The sequence below is a fragment of the Girardinichthys multiradiatus genome, chromosome 12 (genome assembly GCF_021462225.1).
Source record: "Girardinichthys multiradiatus isolate DD_20200921_A chromosome 12, DD_fGirMul_XY1, whole genome shotgun sequence".
Taxonomy (NCBI): Eukaryota; Metazoa; Chordata; class Actinopteri; order Cyprinodontiformes; family Goodeidae; genus Girardinichthys; species Girardinichthys multiradiatus.
This window is the reverse complement of record NC_061805.1, coordinates 52,136,780-52,163,062: the sequence shown is the minus strand read 5'-3', so window position 1 is coordinate 52,163,062 and position 26,283 is coordinate 52,136,780. Positions and strand designations below refer to the sequence as shown.

The window sequence follows — 26,283 nt, the reverse complement described above, 5'->3', positions numbered from 1 at the left end:
GAGGTCAGACACTGGTGCTGGGTCCTTTAAAAGGATGAAGCGGGTCTCTGAGGGAACCTTCTAAAGATCAGACTGTTTGGAGTAAAATGACCTGAAGATGATGAATCCCAGCTCTGGACTCTCTGGATCAGGAGATGATGGGCCACGGTTTGAGTGAGTTCTGTCTGTACTGGGACCTGAATTCAGATTGGGTTTTAAGCTGGGTTTAGCGCTCCCGGTTCTGGTACCCAGACTGTAAAATGTCCAAAACTAAATTACAGTTAAGCCCAAATTAATTCATACATCTGGAGATTTTGATTCAGAATTTATGTGGTTCGACCCAGAACTTGGTTTCTGATAAAAATCATAGTTTATTTATGCCGTTCTCCATACGACCAACTTCTTCTACCAGCTGAGCAGCTTTCTTCACATCTCCTCTGCTATTTGATGATCTATCTTTGGTGATGAGCTCCAAGTCTTTGAGGTTGGAAGGTCTCCTAGCCATCACCCTAATCTTAAACCGTCTTCAAGCCTGGATTCTGACTCGATCGTTCCAAAATATTAATATTACATCTATTTGAAAGAAACCTGTTGGTCAAAGATAGTTTAAATTGGCCAGGGGTATGAATAATTTTGGGCTTATCTGTACATAAGAACATGAGCTCTACAGGATGCGTATGAACATCTGCTGCGCCCTGCTGAAGATGAAGGTGTGTAGAGCAGCTGTAGGCTTCATTAGGGTGGAGAGTTTATGGGTTAAATCTTTAGTGTCGACACCGAGCCTCAGAGCTCCATTATTTATTCTCCATGATTTCTCTCATTTCATGACCCATTAACAGTGAGCGCAGACATGCTGACCCGGTTGCTGCGCCGGAGCGGCGTGGTCACATGATTATCTGGATGTAAAGAGGATAACTGATCTCATCACCAGGTGTGATATGTCTGGGTTAGTGAGGTCCAACCAGGACAGATGTTCAATTTCAGGATCTTCAGATCGATATTAAAACCGCAGCCGTGATACAGACCCGTTCTGGTCACCAGATACTGATCCAACGACCTGCCCACAGGTTCAGTCATGGCCTACAGTCAGATCCAACATTCAAACAGAGGCCAAGGGTCAAAGAGGACAAGTCAGCAAGAAGCCAAACTAAAAACACGCCTGATGACTGTTCCAAGAAATTAGTGTCCATGTTTATAGCTCTAGGCACATAGATACAATACAAGCAGATCTAGAACATCACAGTCTGACCTGGACCTCAGAAAACATCAGAATAACTGATCTTCCTCAGGTTCAGACCAAAACAAGCCTGGATGGACCCTCCAACAGGGACGTTTGTGTAAAAGTTCTACCAGTAATCATTTCATCTGTAACTGGAGTCACATTTCTTGGTCATCCCGTCAGGAGCCATCTCCACGTTCTCAGAAGGTCAGGTTGGGTTCAACCCGAGCTGCTCCTCCAGTTTCTGTCCTTCATGGACAGGATCTCTAATCGTGGACAAGGTGGTCCGGTTTCAGAGCCTCATCTTGTCTTTTTACAGATGTGGTTCTGTTGGTGACCTTCAGCGTGCACTGGATCAGTCTACAGCCCGGATGGGCGTCAGCATGCAGATGGTCAGGTACACATCATGAAAGCATGGATCCATCCATCTTTGTATCAACAGTCAGGTGGTGGTGGTATGTCATGTTGGCACAATTTTGGACCTTTCAGCACCACCTGAGCATCATTTAAACCCCACCGCCTACTGCAGTATTGTTGCTGACCATCTCCATCCCTTAACGACCAAAGCAAAGCCATCTTGTGACGACTGCTTCCAGGAGGATGATGCTCCATGTCAGAAAGCTCAGTTCATCTCAGGCTCGATTCTGGAACATGACGGTGAGTTCTCTGGACTCCAACGGTCTCCAGAGTCACCAGATCTCAGTCCAAAAGACACCTTTAGGGTGAGGGGGGTCCAACCCGCTAACAAGGTGTACCTAATAAAGTGGCTGAGGGTATATCTGTTCTGGCCTGGGACCTTCTTCAGATCTTCTAGCACTGACAAACAGTTTGCAACCTAAAAACTAGCTTTTAATATTTGAAATCAAGAATATCAAACTCTACCACTAGATGGCAGTAAATGCCAGGCTTGGGTCCTTTAATGAATGAAAAACATTGATAATAGCATCATTTCCTCCAACATCTTCAGATGATTCAATTTAAATCTGTATGAAGAGATGTTAATGATGCTCCTCTAAAAACAACAAGACCAACGTTTACAGAGATTTTTAGACGGACAAACAACGATTCCAGTTTCTACAAACCTTCACTTCCAGCTTTACTGGTATGATTTTAACAGACCAGTAAAGAGGATTCCTGTTAACTAATATGCGTTTGTGGGTTAATGTTCCAGACATTCTTCGTATACGAGAAGGTTCCAGATGGTTCACACAATGAGGGAAAATTGAAATGTGAGATAAAACTCTGAAACATTTCTCGTATGTGAAAATGTTTCAGAGGAGGTTCCTCTGATGGACAACAAGGTTTCAGACACATTCAGGAAACGTTCCAGCTGTGGGTCAGTCTGGAGTTAAGAGAAGGTGGAGTTTGTTTTCTGAGGGGGTGGAGATCCTCACCCAGCTTGTCGGAGGATGTGATAATGTCAGTAGGGACACACGAGTCCAGATCAGCGTCCATGATGCCGAGGGGGTCCAACTGGGCCACATGGTGCCCCCGGATCTACAGGGGGCGACAATAGCACAGAACCCACCCAGGACAGGACAAGATGAAGAGGAGGAAGAGGACAGAATGATATGCAGAGATGGGAATGATGAAGAGCCGAGCAGAACGAGGGAACGGATTTAAAGTGCAAAACAAAAAGAGGGAAGGAAGGTTAATGGATTAAAACGGCAGAGAGGAGACAGCAACAGGAAGCAGAGAAGAAGAAAGCAGGAGGAAGAGGAGAATGGGTGGGTGAGAGGGAAAAGCAACATTAACACCAGTGTCTGAGTTCTGGTTTAGTTCTGGTCTCTCACCGACGTCCTGGAAGCCGGCATTGACCGGAGCGTCATCAAAATTCACACAGCTGATTCCCAGAGGATCCAGGTGGGTGTTGTGATGGCCCATGACCTGAACACACACCCAGCACAACACACACACCCAGCACAACACACACACACAGTTATCACAACACACACACACAGTTATCACAACACACACACACAGTTACAAAAGTCTTCACAAGCTTCTCTGGAGCTTTTAAAGGCAACTTCCTGCAGGTAGATCTGAGTTATTTTAAAGGACTTAATGGATCATCTGGTTTATTTTAAGCTTCATTTCATCTTCAGTCAGCTGAGACAGAACCAGAAGAACCCTTACAGCTTAGCAGGCTGGAATAAAACAGCAAGTAGATGAAAATACAGCGGTTCTGATACCATCAACAAACATTCTCTCCTTCTTATTCATGTGTTCAGCGCCCCCACCAGGACACATAAGGCAACAACAACCCGAGCCTCTTATTTCAATCATTAAAACGCTCTTATCTGGTCGTCATTTAGTGAATTTGGTGAGGTGTTCAGTGGTGGAAGAGGAATGCAGTGAGGGTCCTCATTATGCGAGGTCCTGGTAGCAGCGAGGATGTCAGGAGAATTCAGATGAAGAACTGGTTCAACTCCATCGTATCTACACTGCATGGCGGCGCCCTCGGTATGAGCCTTCAACCAATAGGACTGCACCATGCAGCCATAACAACCAATCCAGGCCAATGAAAAGAATATAAATCAAACTAGGGCTGCATAATATCAGGAAAAAGATGCAACAGTGATCTTGTTTAGTGTTGCAGTGACGATACCAGTTAGGATTTACCCACATTTTCTTCATTTATCTGTTGGTTTCCATCATCATGAGGACCACACCAACCACTGTGAGATTTAACATCTGGCTGACAAATATCTAAATCAGATGTGGGCACCATGGACGGCAAAACTTGCACCTAATTGGACAAATATAACATTGCCATAGAGAGTTTGAATGAAATATTATACCAAGCGATATAACAAATATATTCAATGTATCGCCCTCTGGTATACATGCAATGTCAGGTGAGGAGATGATACCGCTGAAAATGTCAAAAATGTTGTTGAATTATTGGACGGATGATTTGTTTGTAAAGGACTCTGAATCAAGGAGCTGTGATCAGGAAGAGACAGCTGTCAGTAGCAGGTCACCGAGCGTGTTAATAGGTTCCTGATCTAATGGCTCCTCTCTGAAAGGCTCTCAGCTTGTATCACCATCAGCTTCTAATCTGACCTTTGCTCTGCTGTCTTTCAGCCTGTTTCAGATTCATCAGGGACAGTAGTTTTAAGACTCATAATGATACAAATACTGAATATTTAATCAAGTTTCTGCTCACACTGAGCTGATTTTGTCTTAAACAGTAACCTGCTATCAGAGTCTTCTCTAACCAAACATGCTGTCTGTTTAAAAGGCTGCTCCTCCAGTCACTGGTCCCTCAACACTGGACTGATGTTCTGGTGCTCGGCTCCTATGTGGACCATCATTCTGCTGCCGCTGCTTGCATTTAGATGTGGTTCTGATTATTGGTCAGAGGGACTAATAGTTGTCCTGATCAGAAGTTATGGTTGGTTCTTGCAGATTTGGTCCACAGTCTCATGAACAACATGAGCAGCTAAGCTGCAGCTTTGCTTTAAAGCTGAACTGGTTCAAACTTCCTTCTATGCTGGATTATGTGGAAAAATGTTGCTTTAGTTCAGAGTCCGACTCACTGCTCTCAGCTCCATTAGAAAGATGAACACGGTTATAGTGAACATTTTAAAAATACTGATGTGTTTCATGTGTGTCCATAAATCCAAACTACAGCCCTATTATAGCCTGACAAACAGACTCTTTAGTGTAACATTGCACACGTTGATACTGTGAAGACGAATACAATTCAATATATGTGCAGCTCAGGTTAAGATGAGACCTTCCTCGTCCTTTTCTGTCTCACTGCAGCGAGACAGATCATTGCAAGCACAGCATGAACTCATCCACCTAGCTTAACAAGTACTGTAATCATTGCCATGTGAACCCTGATGGCGCCTGCGAGACCGTTCAGCCCTTTCAGCCAGAATCAGGAAGCGTTTCTTCTCAACATGGTCAGGAATCTGCACTAGAAACAACTTCCCCTGTATCTTCTAGCTCTGCTGGGTTACCTCCCCAGCAGAGCTAGAAGAAACTGATGGTGGAGGTGTGGAAACCTCCAAGATATTAGAAAATGTAGCTAATTGTGGGAAGCACAGATGTGATACCTGTGGCGTTAATGTCATGCCAGCATGGTGTAGCTGCATCCTGAAAAGGTCCCAGTGTGAGGAGGAACATGAGAAGGTGCAGCTCAGCTCCAGAGAGAAGTGATTTTTGAAGACAGGATTTCCTTCACACTGGAGGTGGATTTCCATGGTTTCTACAATCGAGTGACGTTTTAATGGGTCAGGGTCTACTAGACTCTGATGGGGGTTTTCATGCAGTCTGAAGGGGCCACAACTTTAGCTGCCCTGCCAAGAAAACCCAGCAACTCCTCAATACAAGAACCTGAAGCACATGAGATCAAAATAAACCAGATGTTCCCTTAAACGTCACACCTCATGATAAAGCTGGGTTTCAATCAACGGAAAATGGCCTCATCTGTAAGGAACAGAAGGAACATCTTCAGAGGTTTTAAGGTGGTTTCTCTGTAAACTTTCTGGCCTGTGAAGACCTTCACAACCACACAAGATACCAGAGAAATCAGACTTTTTGTCCCCAGGATTTAAAGATCAGGAAGAAACAGAAGACAAGAACAAACATTTCAGTTAAACCATTTAGGCTCAAATCTAATTTCCTGCTGTTTCTTCTTCTTGTCTCAGTTCAACACTGAAGTTACAGAAGTCCAGTAATGTTCATATCACAGAGCTGAAGATACTACAAATTATTTTACATTTCAATTCTCCATGAAGGTTTTAAAACCTTATTTTCTATCATTTTGTTGATTAAAAGGCGTTTAAATGTAGTTATTCATCAGAATGAGAAACAAACATCATGTGAGGAGACTTGAAGCTGGTTGTTGGAGAACGTCCTGACAGATGTTCAGTCAGAAAGCATTTTAATTAATAATCAGACCGTAACCGTTAGTTACCGAATCATCAGAGCAGCAGAACAACGTTGAGCTGATCTGATGAACAGCTCTGCTCGTCTCCAGCTGAACAGAGACGTATTTCTGCAGGGTTCAGAAGGTTTTGAGTAAACCTCATGATGTTTCCACAGAAGATCTGCTCTTTATTCTGCTCCGTGTCCCAGACCTGCAGACAGAGTTGTGCAAGTTCCCACTTCAGCAGAACCAGGTCAAAGTTCAGCTTAAGCTGACTGAAACAATTTGGGTTCACAGTTTTTAAAACTTCCTGAACCAACTTCAAAGCTCCAAGGAGAGGTAGTTTACACAGCCCAGTTCAACCTTTGACTCAGTCAACCTGAAGTGAAGAACATCGCTTTGTAGAAACATCAGCATCAGTCTAAGAGAAGAGTCTGATGAACATGGAGGAGCTCTGCTGTGTGATTTAGTTGAACTGAGGTGTGTGCAGTACGAGTTAATCCATCTCTCTGTGTGTGATTTTCTACCTGATAGGCTCTGATGAGAGACTGGACCGCCAGATGATCCTCCACCAGCTTCTCCACGTTGGGCTGAGCTCCGACTAGCGAGGTTAGCTGAGGAGCAACCAGGCCCGAAGCTACAGACAGACCCAGAGGAGACTGATAGGCGGAGCCGGGAGGAGCGCCGGCGTTGGCGTTACGGAAAAACACGTCCCACGACTGGAAGGAGGAGGAGGAGAGGTCAGGTCAGACAGCAAGGCTAGTTCAAACATAAAGATCTGTGAGATTCTACTTTAGCTTTTAGTGTTTGAGGCTCATAAATAACAACCAACTTTAACATGTTTTAAACTTTCTACTGCAGCTCCAACATTACAACGGGCTGAAAATGACCCCTGGACCGCGCTCTGGACACCCCTGATGTAGACCAAGACTGGTTCTTTTCAGACGTTTCGAACTAAAGTTACACGTTATACCAAACTGTAACTGAGATCACAGTAACAATAATTATGCTGCGTTCCTTTCCTACTCGGATGTTGGAATTTCCGACCTCCGAGTAGGAAAACTGAACTGGAACACCTGCGAAAGTCGGAATTACAAGTTGGAAAGTCGGGGCAACAGGTGTTGGTTGAAAATGGTTGCAACTAGCATCCATAGTAGAAAAACGTTCTTACTGTGACTGTTTTTAGCAGTTCTTTACTATTTATGCAACATTTAGTCCGTCGTTCACATACGGCTTCACAGGGTTTGAGACGAGACGTTTCAACGCTGTTGACAGCGTAGAACCGTGTTATCGTCGTTGTTGTTGCTAGCCTTATGAACGAAAACAAGCAGGAAACTGGAACACTGCAACTCGGAGATTACCTAAACTCAGACTTCCCAGTTCAGGCTTCCGGGGTTAATGGAAGGCAGCATGAGTGAAATGGATGCAATATTTGAGGCTGATATATTTCAATGACCTTCAAAAACCCCTGAAGGACGCCTGATCCTCATGTCTTCAGACATAAATTGTGGGGTGGGGTTTAGATATGGACCTAAAGCTTTTAGCTCCATATTTCTGTTTCAGTCTGTTTTTGGTAACCGTGTGGCTGCGACTGGATGTCACTGCAGGCAGAGCCTCACAAACACTGACCTTAAAAACCAGCCATTTTGAAACAGGCTTCTTCAGGACAGCTCAACCAGAGAAGTGGGACTCTTGAATTTGTTCTAAACATCCTTAACTGGAATTTATTGTCACAATAAATCCATATTCTTATCATATTAGGACATTTTTCACGATGATGAAAACCAAATAAAAACCCATCCCTACTGTCAGGTTCTGAATCAAGGTTCTACACAAAGCCAGAGACGCCTGAAGAGAGCCTCTTCCTCACGGTGGACGTCTGCCTCAATAAACTAAGCAGGAGGAGCTTCTGTAACGTTGAAATAACAGAATCCAGCTGAGCTTTTAATACATAACCTACATAATCCAATCAAATGGAAGAAATATTAAGACTTGTTGAGTCCTGCTGAGCTAAGAAGAGTCATGTCACAGTAATGGTTAAATAACCACACTGACATGTGACCTGCACACACACACACACACCTTAAAAACCCCTCAGTCAGCGTCTTTCTGCTGTGAACGCTCATGGATCTGCTTATAAACAGAATAAATATCATCAGTAAACCTGATGAGGGGATGTGAGACCCTGGTTCCTGTTCTAGTCCACTCGGATCACCTCATGCTGTAGAGCTCCTCCATCTTGAATTTCACTCGTTCTGTCAGCAAACGGCAAAATGAAACTTTTGAAATCTGATCCTGAACTGACAGAGGTTCTGGTTCTGGGTTAAGGGGCATAAAGCAGCCTTTGCTCTGACCCCAGCAGAGAAAAAGGTCGGTCATGTGATGCAGCCTCTGGGAGCTAATATTAGCCGTGCCATTCGGATCACTGAAACACCACCAGATCTGTTCTGACAGATCCGGCAGCTGAGTCACCCTTGGGTTCAGTGACTGAATGTTGAGTTTCTGGACTTTAAAGCACAAAAACAGTAAAATGGCTGCAGGATGGAGGAGGTTAGGTCACTTCTCCAAACCCACAACCAAGACACTGTCACATGACCAGAGATCACATGGTCACCGGGAGACGGACAGAAGCTGACGTAAACAGTCCAACTTCTTCCAGTTCTTCTCTGGAAAATTAAAATTAGTTCAGGAGAATAAAGAATAATGGGACGATCCTCTGATCACAGAGATCTTCAGCTCAGATGTTCATGTTAAAGTTGCTCTCAGGACCCTCTCTGCAACATATTCCAAAGATATTTCACAGCAGAACAAGTGAAGAACATCATCAGCCCTCCTGGTCTTCTCAGATGCAAATTAACTAGATGTTTAACAATCATTTTCTAACGCTTCTTCACGGGGAAGCTGGTGTCTATCTCCAGCAGTCTACAGGCGGGGAATTTTGTCCACCCTGGACAGGTTGCTAGTCCATCGCAGGGCAACACAGACACACAACCAAGCACACACTCATTCACACCTAAGGGCAATTTAGAGAGATCAGTTAACCTAACAGTCATGTTGTTGGACTGTGGGAGGAAGCTGGAGTATCCGGTGAGAACCCACGCATGTACATGGAGAACATGCAAACTCCAAGCAGAAACAGCCCTGGCTGGGAGTCGAACCCAGGACCTTCTTGCTGCAAGGCAACAGTGCTACCAACTGCACCACTATGCAGCCCACTTCTGAAATGCAAAATTAACTAAATGCTCAACAATCAAACCTATTTACCAGGTTTCTGAGTAGGTTTTCATCTCTTTAGCTTCTGTTCTTCTGCAGCCAGTTCATCTCGGCCCAAACAGGGCGGGATCTGTGAAGCCCAGCTCTTTCACCTTCTCCTCACCTTCTACTCCTGCAGTTCAGTGTTAGGAGCTAACTGAACCTTCTATTTCCTCATGTTTGATCACTGACAGAACCACCTCCACCTGCAGGGGACTCCATTGTTCCTCACCTTGTGAACACTCTTTGGGTTCTCCAACCAGGCGTAGTACATCTCCTCCACGTAGTTGGAGCTTGTCCCGTTCAGGAACGGTTCTGAAGCCACAGGTGCCGAGTAGCACCTGATTAGCTGAAACGTCCTTGTGCCTGCGTTGGCAACTGTGATTGGCCGCCGCTGGCTGACAGTCTGAGCCGCCTGCGAGGCAGTGAGCGGACGCAAACGCGCCGCACAAGTCCTTAAACGATGCATAAGCAGTCCTTAAAGCGTCACACGCCCACTGTGGTGGCGATCAGTCCGACGTCCGCACGTCCTCGAACTCAGAGGAACAAAGGGGAAATAAACTCCACCCGGGCCGGTCCCTGGACAGGAAAAGTCGAATCAAACGTCCACTGAAGAAGGGAGAGAGACACAGAGAGTCAGAGACGGGGACACCAGGAGGAAAAAACTTCTGCTCAATCATCTGCAGCTCAGATTTCATGATAAAAATGAATCGGATCTAAAGATGATTCTGCAGACACAGAGCTGGAGAACAAGCTGCATATTTAGGACTGAAACCTAAAAATGAGGGCATGTGTCAAGAACCAATCAGATCAGTGAATGCAGTGAATGCTGCAAGTCACTGACTGGATGCAATCTGCTGGGTTTCCTTAGATAGAAAAAACTTTTAACCAGTTTGAATAAATAATTGAATCTGACTGTTTGATGGTTGGGATTAATTGGAATATATGAACCTGACTGGGAATCTGGATGATTTGAATGAATTGACTTCGTAAAGAGTCGACATGTGTTGTGAATTGGCGCTATATAAATAAAACTGAATTGAATTGAAAGGATATCCAGTCCCTCCAGTCTACTGGTATTAAGGAAAGTTTATTTATAAAGGACTATTCAGCAACAAGACAATTCAATGCACTTTAAGAAAAAACAGCACTTTGCAGTTGCATAAAGGAAAGATGGACTACAGACTACAATAAACGAACCTTAATATATTATGAACAAATGCCCTGTCGAAAACATTTATTCTTTAAACCATTTTTTGATGCACTTTGTGCTTTTTGGTCCATATTTTTCGCCATAAAGTCAAACATTTCTCCCTGGCGAGGAGGTTCCTTAGAACTCTACCTCTGTCCCATTTCAACACTTTGGTTCTGTTTCCTGACAGAACTTCTATCTACTCACGTGTCACGTGGATAATGGAGGGAATATTCCTTAAAAACCTGCAGACGTCTCCACAGGAGTTTAGAGCTTTCTGGCACTCTAGTCACCTTCCTCCTAGAAAAGAACATCTTCTGGAGAGCCCCAGTCAACCAGCAAGGGGAGGGGTCTTTGCCAGTAAACTACCAGTGGGTCCACAACACTCTAAAAAATCCCAAATGACCTTTGTCCTCAGCAGAAACCTGTATTATAATTTTAAACTTGTCTGAGTAGCAAGACCCTTTAAACTTTTATATTAGAAGAATTTAAAAGCCAACCTCAACAAATGTGTTTGATTTAGAAGAACTCAGGGATTGAGGATTTCTGCAGCTTTCAAGAGTTGGGTCCAGATTAGAAGAGCAGAAGAACTAAAAGCTGCTTCTCCATGTTTGGTTCTGGTTCGGTGAATGCAGAGTAGATTTGAGCCAGAAGACCTGAGGGGTCTAGAAGGTTGATACAACAGCAATAGATCTGTAATGTATTTTGGTGCTAAGCCATTCAGTGACTTAGAAACTAACAGAAGTATTTTAAAGTCTATTCTCTGAGTTACAGGGAGCCAATGGGAGGACTTTAGAACCGGGCTGATGTGCTCCATTTTCTATGTTCTAATGCGGACCAGGCAGCAGCGTTCTGGATCAGCTGCAGCTGTCTGATGGACCCTTTAAGCAGATCTGTGAAGACACCGTTGCAGTGATCAGTTCCACTAAAGATAAAAACGTCGACGAGTTTCTCCAGGTCCTGCTGGACATTAGTCCTTTAATCCTGAAAATGTTCTTCAGGTGATAGAAGGTCGACTTAGTAACTGTCTTTATGTGGTTCTGGAGGTTCGGGTCTCAGTTGGTCAGCACACCCAGATTTTGGACCTGTTCTGTGGTTTCCAGCTGTAATTACTGAAGCTGTGTGCTGACTCTTGATCCAAAATTAACTCTGATGTAAAGTTACTTATTGACACAAAATAGTCCCTGTCCTTTTATGAGTGTGGTCATAATATTATGGCTCATCTGCATATAGTAACTTCATTTGTTCCGTTCTTTTATTTGTGTTCTGTAAGATTTACGGCTCATGTGGAGCTTTCAGTTCAGACATCTGAGTCCAAACTCTGGACCTTCTCCTGAAATCAGTTGAGAACACACATGATTCTGGTAAACGCACTCTGCCAGTTCTGACTTCTGGTCAGTGTGGAAACATACTGTTGTTCTGGGAAGTTCTGAAAAACTTTTCCACAGTTCATAGTTCTCACCTGCAACATGACCCGGTTAAAACTGGTTCTGTCAGACCCGTCAGAACCTCCGCCCAGTGCCAGCTGGAGTTTCTGTTTTGACCTTGTTGTGCGGCTCCACGTCCAGTTGGGACACGCCCACCACATTCCCAGCAGACCCTCTGATTGGCTGGTCGTTAAAAAGCCGGTCCAACTATTGGCCGCTGAAACTGTCATTAACTTTGTCCTTTCACAAGTCATGAGTTACCCTAAATTACTGTATGGTTAATAAAACTTGGAGAAATTGTCTGCTCTGACTGTTTTAACGGTTTAAAAGCGCCGAAAGTTTTAATAGTGCGGAATATCCCTCCGCGGAGGGGCGGATTAGCTTCGGCGCTATCGCACCAGGTTATGTAATTAGCCGGTTAGCCCCGCAGATAAAACAAATGTAATCGCCGTAACTCCACAGCTGAAAATAAACCGAACATTTACCTCAGAGGAGGGACCGAGCAGCCTCAGGTAAGGCTTGTTTTTACAGGTGACCTCAGAGTTCAGCTCAGACTGCTGTTAGCTCACACGAGGCTAGCAGCGCAGAATGCTAACAGCAAACAGGGGTTTTAAAATGTTTCAACTCAAACTAAAATACATCCTTATTGCACGGACCACCGCAGGCCGTCTCTGCAGACTCTACGACCCGGCATAGATCACTCTGAGCCGGCTACTGACCTCCAGAAGGGTTCCAACGGCTCCGCTCTCGGCCAGTATCTTCGGACGCCCTTCTCTCCCGGTGAAATTATGACAGAAGGGACGTCACTGACGTCACGACGCAAACCAGAGGGGCGGGGACTAGGCGTTCAAGTTGTAGTCCTTTTTTGGTTTCATTGATTTCAAATGTTTCTGTTTAGGTCAATAAAAATATTTGTTCCCAGTAAGAAAACAATATGTCCCTTTGTAATTAGTAAAGTATTTCTGATTTGAACTAATTGAACTGTTCGGTCACCAATGACAAAACAATGATTGCAATAGTCAAACCAAAAAACACTGAACTGTAAAGCATGGTGGTGGTAGCATCATGCTATGGGGCTGCTTTTCTACCAGTGGCACTGGTGCATTGAAAAGTGGGAGAAATAATGGAGGAGAATGATTACTTCCAAATTTTAATAGGTCCTCTCAAATTAACAAGTGTTGAAACTTGGATACAGTTGTTCAACAAGACAATGATCCCAAACACGTCCAAACTGGTTTTCAAATGGATAAAAGCGGCTGAGATGAAGCTTCTGGAATTGCTTTCCCACAGCTCTGACCTACACATTATTTTCATGTTTATTGTTTATGATTAAAAGCTGTCTCCATACCTGGAAACCAGCATGTTTAATAACAAGGTACCTGCGGGTCTTAAAAGTATTAAAAAAGTCTTGAATTTTTTACTAAATAATTAAGGCCTTAAAAGTATTAAATTTTGAAGACAAATTATAAAATGTCATTTATAGGTCTTAATTTATTTTGTCCTTTAGTGAGACAATAAATGCTAAAATGTCCTAAAATACTGAAGCAAAATGTGTTGTTGGTGTGTGCGAGCAATGTAAGAATTAACGCGCCCAATGACGAAGGGCACGTCAGCCAACTTTCTCCTGCGGGCTCAGTGAGTGGTGGGAAAACAAAACCACCTTGTTAGTAAGTTAACTTAGTGTGCTTCAGAATGGGCAAGTGTCGTTTTAACCCGAAGTGGCAGCAGAATCCAAAATACGAGTGGGTTAAACCTAATTCGGACAATGACCATGAGGCCCAATGCTGTTAGTGTCGAAAATCTTTTAAGCTGGGGACGATGGGACTTATGGCTTTGGACTCCCATATGAAGAGCGCCAAACACGTTGCTTATGCTAGAGTCCACCAACAGTAGGTACCTATTGCTCAGTTCTGTTCAAAGCAAGGCTCTACTTTAACAACCAGCAACGTGGGTACTGCAAGTAATCATCGGTAGTACAGCCGGTGAACCTGCGAGCTCATACGCCAACTCTTCGGGCAAAGGTGATTTGGATCCTGAAAACAATTTCGGACTACCACTCATTTACTTCGAACGACAAAATTAGAGTAAAGTGGATTGCTGTACTTTTTGAACTGTTGAAGAACCTCTTTAAAGAGGCCTTCTGCGCGTTTGTTTATTCACCGTAACCTGGAGGAATTCACAACACATTAGAATAAATCACACGGAGACAGCTGTATGTCATTCAAAGTACCTGGACCAGGGGAAGCTCTCATGTGATCAGGACACACACTGAGACGACTTCAGAGCTTCTCACTGGGTTCATTGTTTTTATTAAAACACACATGAAAATGGGCAGCGCCCTGTTTACAGTTATTTTCTCACATATAGTCACGTACACACTTTTCCGGCTTTACCATATTTAGACACCTGCACCATGTTTTCTACTGATATGAGAAGGGAGTAAGTCAGTCTCTACTTTTCACACGCTCCTGCAGTTCCCAGTAATTTTCCACTTCACCTCCCTGTGAGAAATTCTTTTGCAGACCACACAATACATAATGTCTTTATACTAACACATGTTATACATTTTATTTCCCACACTGGTTATGAACATAGTAATAATAATGATGCACACACAGAATATATCTCCACAATTTCCCCCTTTTGAAGTCTCCTAAGACTTCACCACTACTTGGAGATGCTAAATAAAAGAGTTCAACAGTCATTACAACCTGTGGAGCAGAAGGAAATGTTTGTCATCATGCTTTTTGACCCTGCCTCCAATGCCACGCCATGTGCCCAGGGACTATTGCCTGTCGGGCCTTTGTAGTCCCAAGGATGCTTACAACCTTCTAAATCTTGACAGGGAGTCGTGACCCCTCTAACTGGAGGGTGTCTATCCGTGCTTTATTCCATAGTCTATCAAATTTTGCCAATATAATATTCTACCGTCCTTCTGCTCCCTAGACAGTAATACATATCATACGCCCTGTAACTTACTCTTACGGGTTAATCTTCATCCTCCTCCTCGTTAGCATCCACCGCAAGCAAAGGCATCATATGGGAAGGAGGAGGTGCAGTTTTCCCTTCAATGGTTGTAGTAATAAAGCGAACAATCAAAGATCTTATACATGGTACACAGCAACATCCACAGGTAACCATAATAGCTACAAAAACAGCAATGGAAATAAACAATCAGAATCAGAATCAGCTTTATTGCCAAGTTCGTACATACAAACAAGGAATTTGACTCCGGTATAGTTTGCTCTTTTGTTCTGTTTTTGTATTACAGAATATACAAATTTACAATTTACAATATACACATATCTAATAGAAAATGTGCATTTGCAACATCTGTATGCTGTTGTTTTGTACTCTATTAAATGTTCATCAGAGAAACAGTCTGGAGGAAGAAACTGTCTCTGTGGCGGCTGGTTTTAGTGAACAGTGCTCTGTAGCGCCACCTGAAGGTAAAACTCTGACATAATCAACCCTTTCCAGTGTCCAAACATGCCCGTCATCCAGTCTTCGAACGGATTGTCTATTCCTGAGTGCTCATGCATAGTGGCTGAAAGTGTTTTTAATCCTTCTAAAGCTTTTGAGACGGAACCATCAGGGGCGATATTATTGGGTATGAAAGTACAACACATGTCTCCAAACACAGCACTTTTTCCGCTAGGACCATGTCCAGGGCCATCCTATTTTGTACTGCCATAAGGGATGTGGGGCCAGTTTTTTCAGCTAGGCCCTCCACAGCATCTCTAGTGAGGTTGGCCATTCGAAAAACATTGTAATGTATGTAATTTATGCGGTCCACATTTTTATTGGGAGTTAACGGAAAAAAGGCTGCAATAATGGGAAGGTTTTCGAAGCCTGCTGAGACTTGGTCCGCCAATTTATACTCATTGGGTACGCCTCGGGGGACTCCAATTGCGTCAATGTAGGTGGGCAAGCCTTCGGTCAGGTCAAATGCATTTGTGCTCCGCTTCATAACATGTCTACGCCGTCGCCTAGCGAGAGCCGTGCTTTGTGCATGTTTCGAGGGAAGATACTTAAAGTCTTTACCTAACAGAAGGTGAGGTGCCTGCAACCTAACCATGGCACACATTCCAATAGTATTATTTTTAATCCAAGTTAATAGCCGATGTCCTCCACAATAATAGTAGAGTCCTGATCTTGCCCAGGGGCCTATCACTGAGCCTGGCACCGTGATGTTACACCAATCGCGAGGAATTTGTCCTACATTTGCCTTTGGTGTTGTGGAAGTGAAGGTAAAGCAAATGTATGTGCCATTTCTTCGTTGAGGGGTGAAAGGGCCTGCTCTGGTGTTATTGGCAATGGTTGGAAACAGACTGGCCAAAGTGGTACAGTTTGTAGGAGTAGCCACTTTAGTCAGCTGTAGCATACAGCTATAACCCCACGTGTCCTCTGGATACAGAGGAGCAGGATCAGTAGTTAAATGTGGTCTTGCAGCCGCGCAGGCCACACAATCTGATTTACTTTGTTCTTTGGCAGTCTGAGTTATCCATTGGAGCCAGAGGTTATCTTCAGTATATCCCGTGGCCATCTGGATAATTTCTAAGGGTTTTAAGCTGTTGTAGTCTATTTTTATCCTCCCCTTGTCTGACTCTGCCTGATTGGAGTGATTTCCGAAATTTATCTTGATGATGCCTTCTGGATTCTGTGTGTTCCATCCTCGTCGAAGACCAAACATGAAATAGGCGTTGTGTGTTCCTATGGGGTTGTGTGCCAAGGCTTTAAGGGTTAAAAGAAATGGCTGTTGCCCGTTTGAGGCGGTATTCGGTAAACTGCCGCGTATCAGGGATATGTTCAGCGCTTCAAGTTTAGGTGTCAGGTCAGGGTTAAAAATATTGGTATTCCATGGTCTGCTGTAATATATAGTATTTTTCCACCCCCTACCGCACAAAGGGGTGGGTGTGTCTGTACTTGTGGACTCAGTGTGTGGAGAGTTCAGCATTAGCGCATAGGTAATAGTGGAGCCTCGTCAACCATGTGCTGCCTGAGATTTGGTAAGAGCTACAATTGATGACGTCACAGAGATCAAATTGGAAAGTCGTGGTTGCACCGAGAGTGTAATTTAATTCTATTCCCCCAAACGCCTGGAGGCATTTATCTGGACCCTGGGGTTTGGATTGTCTTTTATTGATCCTGGGATGACTGGAGCATGTCTGGAAAGGAAGTTCACAAAACAATCCGAAAATCAATGTAACAATGAAGAATGCTAAAACACCTATACCTACCATGACCCAACCCTTAAGGGGCCTGGGTCCTAGATTTTCACCTCCCATTCTTTTCAAAGGTACCTGTAAAGGAAGATAAGGATTAACAATACGGTGAAACACAAAATACCTTTTTATCATTATTTTTTTTTTTAAAGTTCAGAGTGTTCAGTTAAGTTCGGTGGGAGAGCAGCTACGACCACCAGTGAAAGAGAGGAAAGCTCAATCACATCCGCCTCTTCTGTGTGATGTCCTGGTCTTCACTCACAGGTGTAGACTGACCTGGAGCTAAGTGGTCTCACCAGGGGATTATTCTGCCCCTATTGGTGGGACCACTGATCTGACGGTGCACCTAAGGTGTAGACTAACCTTTAGGTGTAAATGAACGCTTTCTCACCCTAGGGGATTATTCTGCCCCTTGAATTGGGTGAGAAAGGTCTTCTGGTGTGCTGGTGTTGTCCCTCAGGTTCTGCTGGACCTCTGGCAGCGATCTCTGTGGTGCCTCTGCTGCTGCACACTGGCTCCAATGATACCACGTGTCTCCTTTGCCCTTGACCCTCACTGCATGTGAGGTTCTCTCTGTGACCTGGAATGGACCCGTCCACCTGGGCTCTGACCACTTCCGTTTGATGACTTTCAGAAGGATCCACTCCGCGTCTGAGATGGTAGCTCGAGCCTTGGATGGTTGGGCGGCCACCTGTTTTGAGAATGCTGCAACCAAGCTGTGGAGAGATCTATAGTAATCACGGTGAGACATAGATTGTTCACATTCAGTCAAAAAAGGTAACCTGGTTTTTGGGCCTGGAAAAGGTCTTCCAGTCTGCAGTTCATGGGGCGTCAACCCATGTCTCTGGCTCACTGAGCTCCTTACTGATATCAAAGCTAAAGGTAATGCTGTCACCCAATTCATTTTGGTCTGTGCACAGATTTTAGCCAATTTAGTTTTGATTGTCTGGTTCATCCTTTCCACCTTCCCTTGAGATTGGGGGTGGTACACTGTTCCAAAGGAATGTCTCAGTCCCAGGAACTTTTCAACCTCTCTAAGTTCTTCATTTTTGAAGTGTGTGCCGTTATCTGACCTGATTTTTGCAGGAAAACCGTGCCTGGGGATGTAGTGATTAATCAGATACTTCACCACTGTTTTGCTGTCTTCCTTTTTTGCTGGCCAGGCTTCTGGCCAACCGGTGAACGCATCCACACACACCAAAAGATATCTGAACCCATTCACTCTCTCCGTCATGTCCGTGTAGTCTATGATGATTTCCTTACCTGCTACCGGGTCCACAGGGAACTTACCTGGTGCAGGCTTCAGAGTGGGTCTCACATTGAATTGTTGGCAGGTGCTACACGAGCTTATCCAATGACCTACCGTCTGTTTCAGGTATGGATGCCACCAGTGCTCAAGACTCTTTATCATTTGTGCAGTTCCTGCATGTCCCGGTCCATGTGCTTCTTCCAGCGCTGCTGTGGTTAGTCCTGGGGGTAGGATGGGACGTCCGTCTGGACTTCTCCATAGTTCATCCTGGTCTTTTCTTCCCCCTCTTGCCTTCCAGACTGATTTCTCTTCTGGTGAGGCCCCCTTTTGCAGTCTACTCACCTCCTCCAGAGTCGGTTCTGGTGTCCATTCAACTTCAGAGTTCATCAAGATGTGTATGGGCAGATATCCAGCTTTGGTTTCTGCAGCTTGATTTCCTTGAGCCACCCTGGTGTAGCTGTTATCATGTCCTTTGCATTTTATGACCGCTACTTCTTGGGGAAGTAGTAGGGCCTCAGCTAATCTTCTCATTTCTTGCTCATGTTTAATGGGTTTTTGTCCTGCGGTTCTAAACCCTGTTCTTATCCATTGCTTTAGTTCCACGTGCGCTGCTCCCGTGACATAAGCTGAGTCTGTGTAGATGTTCACTTTTTGTCCTTCCCCTAGTTCTAGGGCTGCTATTACTGCTAGCACCTCTGTTCTCTGTGCTGATTGGGTGTCTGTCAGCCCTTCTGCCTTAAGAGTCACAAAGTTCGTTCCTGTGTCTTCCACCACTGCATAGGCTGCTTTCAGACCCTCTGTGTCATGTCTAAAACAACAGCCATCTGTGTACAGGTTTCTTGCTTCTGTTAGTGGTTCTCCTTGTAGGTCTGGTCTGATTTTCTCATTTACCTCAACAAACGCTCTTTCTGTCATTCTGTCTGCCATGTTGATCCCTTCATGGCTGTAGATAATATTTGGCGCCTCCAGCACCTTACTCAATCTCTGTTGTCTCAATGGTGAGAGTGTGAAAGTTTTGGAATTGACAAATTCCACTACTCCATATGATGTTAAAATGTGTAGTGGATGTCCCATCACCACATGGGCTGTTTTTTTAATTATTTTTGTCAACCCTGCTGCATGTCTGGTACATTCATGGTGTCTTTGTTCCATGTTGTCAAGCATCACGCTAATATACATTAGCACTGTTCTTACTCCCCCTTTTTTCTGGAACAGCACTCCATTCGCAGTATGTGCTGTTACAGAAACATCCAAGTGAAAGGGCAATGTGTAGTCGGCATGTGCCAAGTTAGCAGCTTGGGAAAGGCTGGTTATAAGAGCAATAAAGGCTTCCTCTGCTTCTGTTGTCCATTGTAGAGGTGCCGTCAAATTGCGCATGCCCTGTTTCTTCACTAAGTCGCGGAGTGGGCCAGTCAGGTCAATGTATCCTGGAATAAATGACCTGCTGTATCCAGTGAGTCCCAAGAAGGAAAGCATGTCTTTCACCCGCACCGGTTTTGGATGAGAAAGGACAGCAGATTGATGTGAAGAGGACATTCCTGTCCCAGGCTGGGAGATCACCCTGCCTAAGAAATCCACCTGTTTCCGGCAAATTTGTAGTTTGGCTTTGCTGACCTTGTACCCAGCTTTTGCTAGGTGTGAGAGTACCACAGCCGTGGCCTCCAAGCATTCAGAAACAGTTGGTGTCGCCAAAAGAATGTCATCCACGTATTGGATCAATGTGGTGTTTGGGGGGAGGGGACAGTCTTGGAGGGATTTCTTAAGGACCTGATTAAAAAGTCCTGGTGATAGAGCAAAACCCTGCGGCAAACGAGTGTAGCGGTACCTGTTTGACTTATATGTGAATGCAAAAACATCTCTGCACTCCTCAGCTAGAGGCAGGCAGAAGAAAGCGTTTGCCAAATCGATGCAGGTGAACCATGCATGTTTGGGGTTAAGGTTAGTGAGAGCAACGTATGGATTAGGCACTGGGACTGTGGGAGTGGACAGTGCTGCATTTACTGCTCTCAAGTCGTGGGCCATTCTCCATTTCCCAGTTCCCTTCTTTTCTACTGGTAAGATGGGTGTGTTCCAAGAAGAGCCGTCAGCTGGTTCCAGCAACCCAGCGTTCCACAGCCCTTCTATGGTGTCAGAAATTCCAGTTTCAGCTGCTGGTTTGTGAGGGTACTGGGATTTCCAAATGGGTCGGTCAGTATTGAGCTGGAAAGTGATGGGAGAGCACTGAATGAGTCCCACATCCGTGGGGCCCTCAGCCCAAAGTGAAGATGGCATGCTCTGAACTACAGCTGCAGTCATTGGATGATCTGTTTTTTCTCTCCCATGATGTCTGTGAATTTGCACATGTTCCAAGGTGCCAACGTCTGTGGACATGTTGGTAATGCGGTAGGTGTTACCTGAGGGTGAATAAGATAGATTGGGTGCGGATGAAGAATGCCAGTCAGTGAGAGCTAGGGAGCGTTTTAACACTCCTCCCAGCTCGCGAGCTTCGTGGGCAGGGTGGAGCGCTAGTGAAACATGGGGTACACCATCAGACCACATTTTGAACCAGTCCTTCTGCTCTGCAGACAACTGTACAGAGGCTACGACACCTTCAGGGGCTACATAAATGTCCGCGGTGGCAATCTCCCAGGAAGTCCCCTCCAGCTCCACAGCAAAGCTTTCCTGATAACACTCACAGTTATTCCTGTCATAGAAGAGGGTGACATGTGGCGGGTCAGGGGGAGAGACGTAGGGCGCCAGGGTCGAGATCCAGGATTTCCACCGAAGGAAAGACGAGAGGATGCCTCCGCCCGCTGTGGTTTCTGGGTGCAGGAGGACCCATTATATGTCAGCCATAGGGTCCGCCAGGGGTTGTATGAGATACTGTCCATGAGAGAGGCGGGAATTGTTGCCACAGGCTAGTTGAGCTCCATTGGGCAGATGCACAGACAGTCCATCAGGTCCACATAAAATGGTTGCTCCCATTTTAATCAACATGTCTCTGCCCAATAAGTTGACAGGGGTGTCCGCTGACACCAAATAGCTGTGGTTCAAAGTCTGTCCCCCTATCTCGGTTTTTAGGGGTGTGGTGTAAGGTAGGACCTGTTTAGCCCCAGAAAACCCCATGACAGTGGTAGACCTTGTGGAGAGGGTGGTAGGAGGGGCTCGTGGAATAGTTGAACATGTGGCCCCAGTGTCCACCAAAAAAAGGAGATTTTGTCCATCCACCGTGATGGACAGTAAGGGGTCCTCAGTCCCTCTGTCCGGGGGGTTCTGTGGGGACCCTCAGTAGTGGTCCGGGCCAAGGCTGGGTTCATCCCAGGCTGGCAGCTGAAGTGAAGGTTGCTGCTGTTGACCTCCACGTGGTGGACCACCCCATCCTTGATACGGGCGTCGCCCTGGGCCTCCTCTGGGTCCATACCCACGCTCATATGCCTCAGGGTTGCATGGACAGTGTCGGCTCCAATGACCCTGCTCTTCACAGTAGTAGCAAACGTCAGCACCCTCCCATCGCCTTGGTGGTCCTCCACGGAATCCACGGCCCCTTGGCCCGCCCCTGCCCCTGAACCGGCCTGGTTGGGCAGGATAAGGACCCGAGTTTGCAGACCTCGATGCAATCGTGTCCTGATGATCAGGAAAGGGAGGAGTCTGGGGGCTCTGAGAAACCGCACCTTCATACATTATTTTTGGGGTTTTATTGTCCTTCTTCTTGTCTCCTGCTTTCTGCTTTGCTTTGGCTAACTGCATTTTTAACAATTGGGTCTTTAGGGTCTTAAGTTCCTCCTCATCTTTCTTATGTTCCTCTCTTATTTTGGACAGGTGGTGAATCAGATGGCGATCCCAAGTTCCAGCATCCACTCCAGCCATGTCCGGATTGTCCTCCATACTGGCCTTCACCTGTGGTGGTAGTCCATTAAGGACAGCATCTCTGAACCAGCCTCGTTGTGCCCCCTCAGTAGCCGGATTAGTTCCTGTCTGAGTTTGCCACATGGATTTACAGCTGTATGTTATTCCCTGGGGTTAATTTTAGGGTCCCATTCAAACTTAGGGATGGTGCGCCCCCTGGTTACAGGGTAGGCTTGTCTCAATGCATCACCTAGCCAGTGGACATGCTGGGTGAAGAGGTCAGAATCCGGGGCTCTTGATGTAAAAGCAGCTGTCTCAATCTCTCTACATGTGTGGTGTGGCATGCACCGTCCTGCCACGGCTCTATAATCTCCCAATGCTAGCGTGGTGCCTGCTGTCAGGGTGTCTAAAGTCTGGAGCCAGACTGCTGCTCCTTCTGAGATGGGGGGCAACTTGTCACAGAGAGCCGTAATGTCGCCCAGAGAGAAAGGTTTATACCTACAGGGGGCTCCAGAGCCTTGTTGCTGTAAAAGGGGGTAATTGGTTTTTGGGGCATAACTAAAGCCTTCTGGTTTAGCTGAAGCATTGCGGGGTAAATGTTCCATTAACTGTCCAACTGTGTTACAGTGTATTGGGAATCCGTCCACAGGATGGTTTTGCTGCGGGTCTGCTCTGTCTTCTTCAGTTTCCTGTGGCATGCTCTGCCTGCTTACCTGCACCTCAGCAGCTGGGGTAGAAGTGTAACAAGGTGTGGGTGTGAGAAAAGGATTAGGACACAAAACCCTATCTGGCCTCCAGAATCCACTTAGCATTAAAGACACTGAACCTTCCGGATCAGTCCCCGGTCCTTGTAAGCCAGAGCATAGCCCCCGTGCCCCAGCCTCTGAATTTAGACTTGATTGTTGTGGGGGTGAGCGAAAGGGATTTGTTTTGCTCAGGCTTCTTTGATTTTGTTCTTGTCTTTCTCTTACCTCTCTGTCTTGAAAGGCTGCTTTTTCTGCATCCTGAAATGACCCATCAGATGCTGGCATAGATAATCCAGAAGTTCCACTGACAGATTTGTTCACCTCTTCTGGGATCTGTAGTCCATTCACCACCAGGGTTCCATTCTGTACTTCCAATATGGGGTACAATCCACCAGGGGGCGGTGTGGGTGCATCAGTGAGGGAGCTGCATGAGGAGGAGGGTCGATATGGTGGAGGTGTGTCTGAACACCTCCCCTGAGCTGATTTTGACACCTCCTTCTCGTCTCCTTCTCTGGGTTTTTTCCGCTGCATTGTGTGAATTCCTCCTTAATAAATCAAAAGAATATCTGCCCAAAAACGTTCTTCTTTTTCAAATTTATCTATGTTTGTCCGGTACTTACCTTTGGACCAGACAGAAGCGACATTCAACTTACCTTGTTCTTCCTGTCTGTTTTTCTTTGCTGTATTCAGTTTCTTTCTAAACCAATCACCTAAATTCCAGTTGTCCGTAAAATTAATTCCCTCCACCTTCATTGCTTCTCTTACCTTTTTTTCGATCTTCTTTTTAATTTTTTTCATTTCCTCCTTACCTCTCGTTTGGAGAACCAGTGTTTGTATGTTATTTAATTGTGTTTCTAAATCTTCCCATACTGTGGCTTCCGGAAATTCTCCTTCCATGTTGTTTAAAATCCTGTGAAATTAATGTGCAATCAACGCTTCACAATATGCATATAAAATCCACTTATCACTGTATTGTCCTTGTTAACAACACAAGGTTACCGGACAATACAGTACATTTAATAAACAGCCATGGTGAGACAGCTCTCTGCTGCTTAACCCAGTCTGTCACAGACACAGTCAGTCCCGTTTAATATCAACAAAAACACTTAATATTCACATTTATTCTATAATCCGCACTACAGATAGATATATCTAGTACTTTGTCTTTTATTTTACCCCAAATAATCATCCAGCGTCAGTCGCACACACAAACACATTCCAGCTCGTTCTTCCTCAATTCAACACAACAGTCAGTGACAGACACTCGCACACAGGAAATATGCACAAATATGCAGAAATAATCCACTACAAGCCACTTCACCCTATATTCAATAAATGCATTTCATTTTCACTCAAATAATCGAAAATCCAACCGCATTTTTAATTCAGAATGAGTGTTCAATGATTTAACTTCGACTGCACTCCCAGTCACTTGTGTAATTCCTCTGTGTGACCACTAGATGGGACTCTAACCCTTTGTAAGATTTCTGAATGAATCACGTTAAAAAAATTCAGATGAAGTTATTCACTTTTAATTCTTTGTGTTTTGTCAAATCACAGGACTTAAACCCAGCTTATGTTATTGATTCGTCAATCAATAATTTTGGACACCACACCCAGCAATTAGGACTTTAACCTTTAAGGACTTTAACCTTATTCAGCTTTAAATGAACTTTCAAGCGGCCTTATGTTACCGACCCTGTCAGCAAATCTTATCTGACTCTATTTTAACACGTCCAGTTAACGCATACTCTTTTACAGTTTTGTAGAGTAAAATGACATTCAGAATCCTCTGACACCCTGGTTCATTTAGCCTATACATAAATTCAATCGGCGGAATTTAATAAAATAGGCTCTGCCTACCTGGTTTTAATTATGGGCGCCTGGTGTCAGAAGATCCCGTCTGTCACACTCTCTTTACGTCCACGTCAGGGGTCACCAAACTGTTGAAGTACCTCTTTAAAGAGGCCTTCTGCACGTTCGTTTATTCACTGTAACCTGGAGGAATTCACAACATATTAGAATAAATCACACGGAGACAGCTGTATGTCATTCAAAGTATCTGGACCAGGGAAGCTCTCATGTGATCAGAACACACACCGAGACGACTTCAGAGCTTCTCACTGGGTTCATTGTTTTTATTAAAACACACATGAAAATGGGCAGCGCCCTGTTTACAGTTATTTTCTCATATATAGTCACATACACACTTTTCCGGCTTTACCATATTTAGACACCTGCACCATGTTTTCTACTGATATGAGAAGGGAGTAAGTCAGTCTCTACTTTTCACACGCTCCTGCAGTTCCCAGTAATTTTCCACTTCACCTCCCTGTGAGAAATACTTTTGCAGACCACACAATACATAATGTCTTTATACTAACACATGTTATACATTTTATTTCCCACACTGGTTATGAACATAGTAATAATAATGATGCACACATAATATATCTCCACAGAACCTAATCTGCATTTTATCTCTTGTATAACCAAAAGGTTGCTTGTAAGGCAATAGTGAGTGGTGTTGACTCTTAATGTGAGAAACATGCATATTTTTTTTATTTTGTAATTGCACCGCTCACAAAGTTAATGTCTATTATATATGAAAGTCTAAATAAAATAAGTTCAAGTACCTTGCGATTATTTTCTCAGGCTTAAAATCCATAGATTTTTTTATTATATCATTCATAATTTTATCGCTATAGCTGTGAAATTGGCATTAAATTTCCTTCTAGGTGGTCTTAAAAAGTCTTAAATTTCACTTGAAGAAACCTGGGGGTACCCTAAATAAAGAGTGGTCAAAAATCCCCCCAGAATGATGGCAGAAGCTTGTTGATGGCTACAAAGAGTGTGTGCTTGAGGTAAATGAATATTGGATTTTGTATAATTTTGACCCTGACTACAGTGGGGAGAACAAGTATTTGATAAACTGCAGATTTTGCAGGTTGTCCCACTTGCTAAGCATGTAGGAGTCTAATTTTTATCATAAGTTCTCTTCAACTGTGAGAGATGGAATCTAAAACAAAAATCCAGAAAATCACATTAAGGAATTAATTAGCATTTTATTTCATCAGTATTTGATCCCCTACCAACCAGTAAGAATCCCGGCTCTCACAGGCCTGTTGGTTCGTTATCTGTATGAAAGACACCTGTCCACAGACTCAATCAAGCAAACTCCAACCTCTCCACAATGACCAAGACCAGAGAGCTGTGTGAGGACATCAGAGATAAAATAGTAGACCTGCACAAGGCTGGGATGGACTACAGAAAAATAACCAAGTAGT

At 44.6% G+C, this 26,283-nt stretch overlaps 2 protein-coding genes across 4 annotated transcripts in view; both read right to left on the bottom strand.

Annotated features, from left to right (window-relative positions):
* ogdha (oxoglutarate dehydrogenase a) overlaps nt 1-12,750 on the bottom strand; it is a 28,160-nt gene extending 15,410 nt beyond the window's left edge. Inside the window, exons 1-5 of one of the 3 annotated variants that reach the window (XM_047381452.1) lie at nt 12,671-12,750; nt 9,565-9,941; nt 6,608-6,799; nt 3,017-3,085; nt 2,593-2,695 (exon numbers count right to left, since the gene is read on the bottom strand). In XM_047381452.1, the coding sequence (XP_047237408.1) occupies nt 2,593-2,695; nt 3,017-3,085; nt 6,608-6,799; nt 9,565-9,801 (601 nt within the window). In that variant the 5' untranslated portion in view covers nt 9,802-9,941; nt 12,671-12,750. Of the gene's footprint in view, nt 1-2,592; nt 2,696-2,991; nt 3,086-6,607; nt 6,800-9,564; nt 9,942-12,670 lie in introns of all 3 variants that reach the window. The other 2 variants (XM_047381451.1, XM_047381450.1) reach the window with 2 other exon arrangements.
* A 4,952-nt stretch (nt 12,751-17,702) lies between these two features.
* LOC124877924 lies at nt 17,703-23,527 on the bottom strand (the record flags this gene model as incomplete). Its single annotated transcript, XM_047381556.1, has 4 exons — nt 23,318-23,527; nt 22,222-22,379; nt 21,793-22,028; nt 17,703-20,503 (listed from the first exon to the last, which is right to left on the bottom strand). Coding segments are annotated over exons 1-4 (3,405 nt in total), but the record flags the coding sequence as incomplete, so codon positions are not given.
* Nucleotides 23,528-26,283: the final 2,756 nt, after the last annotated feature.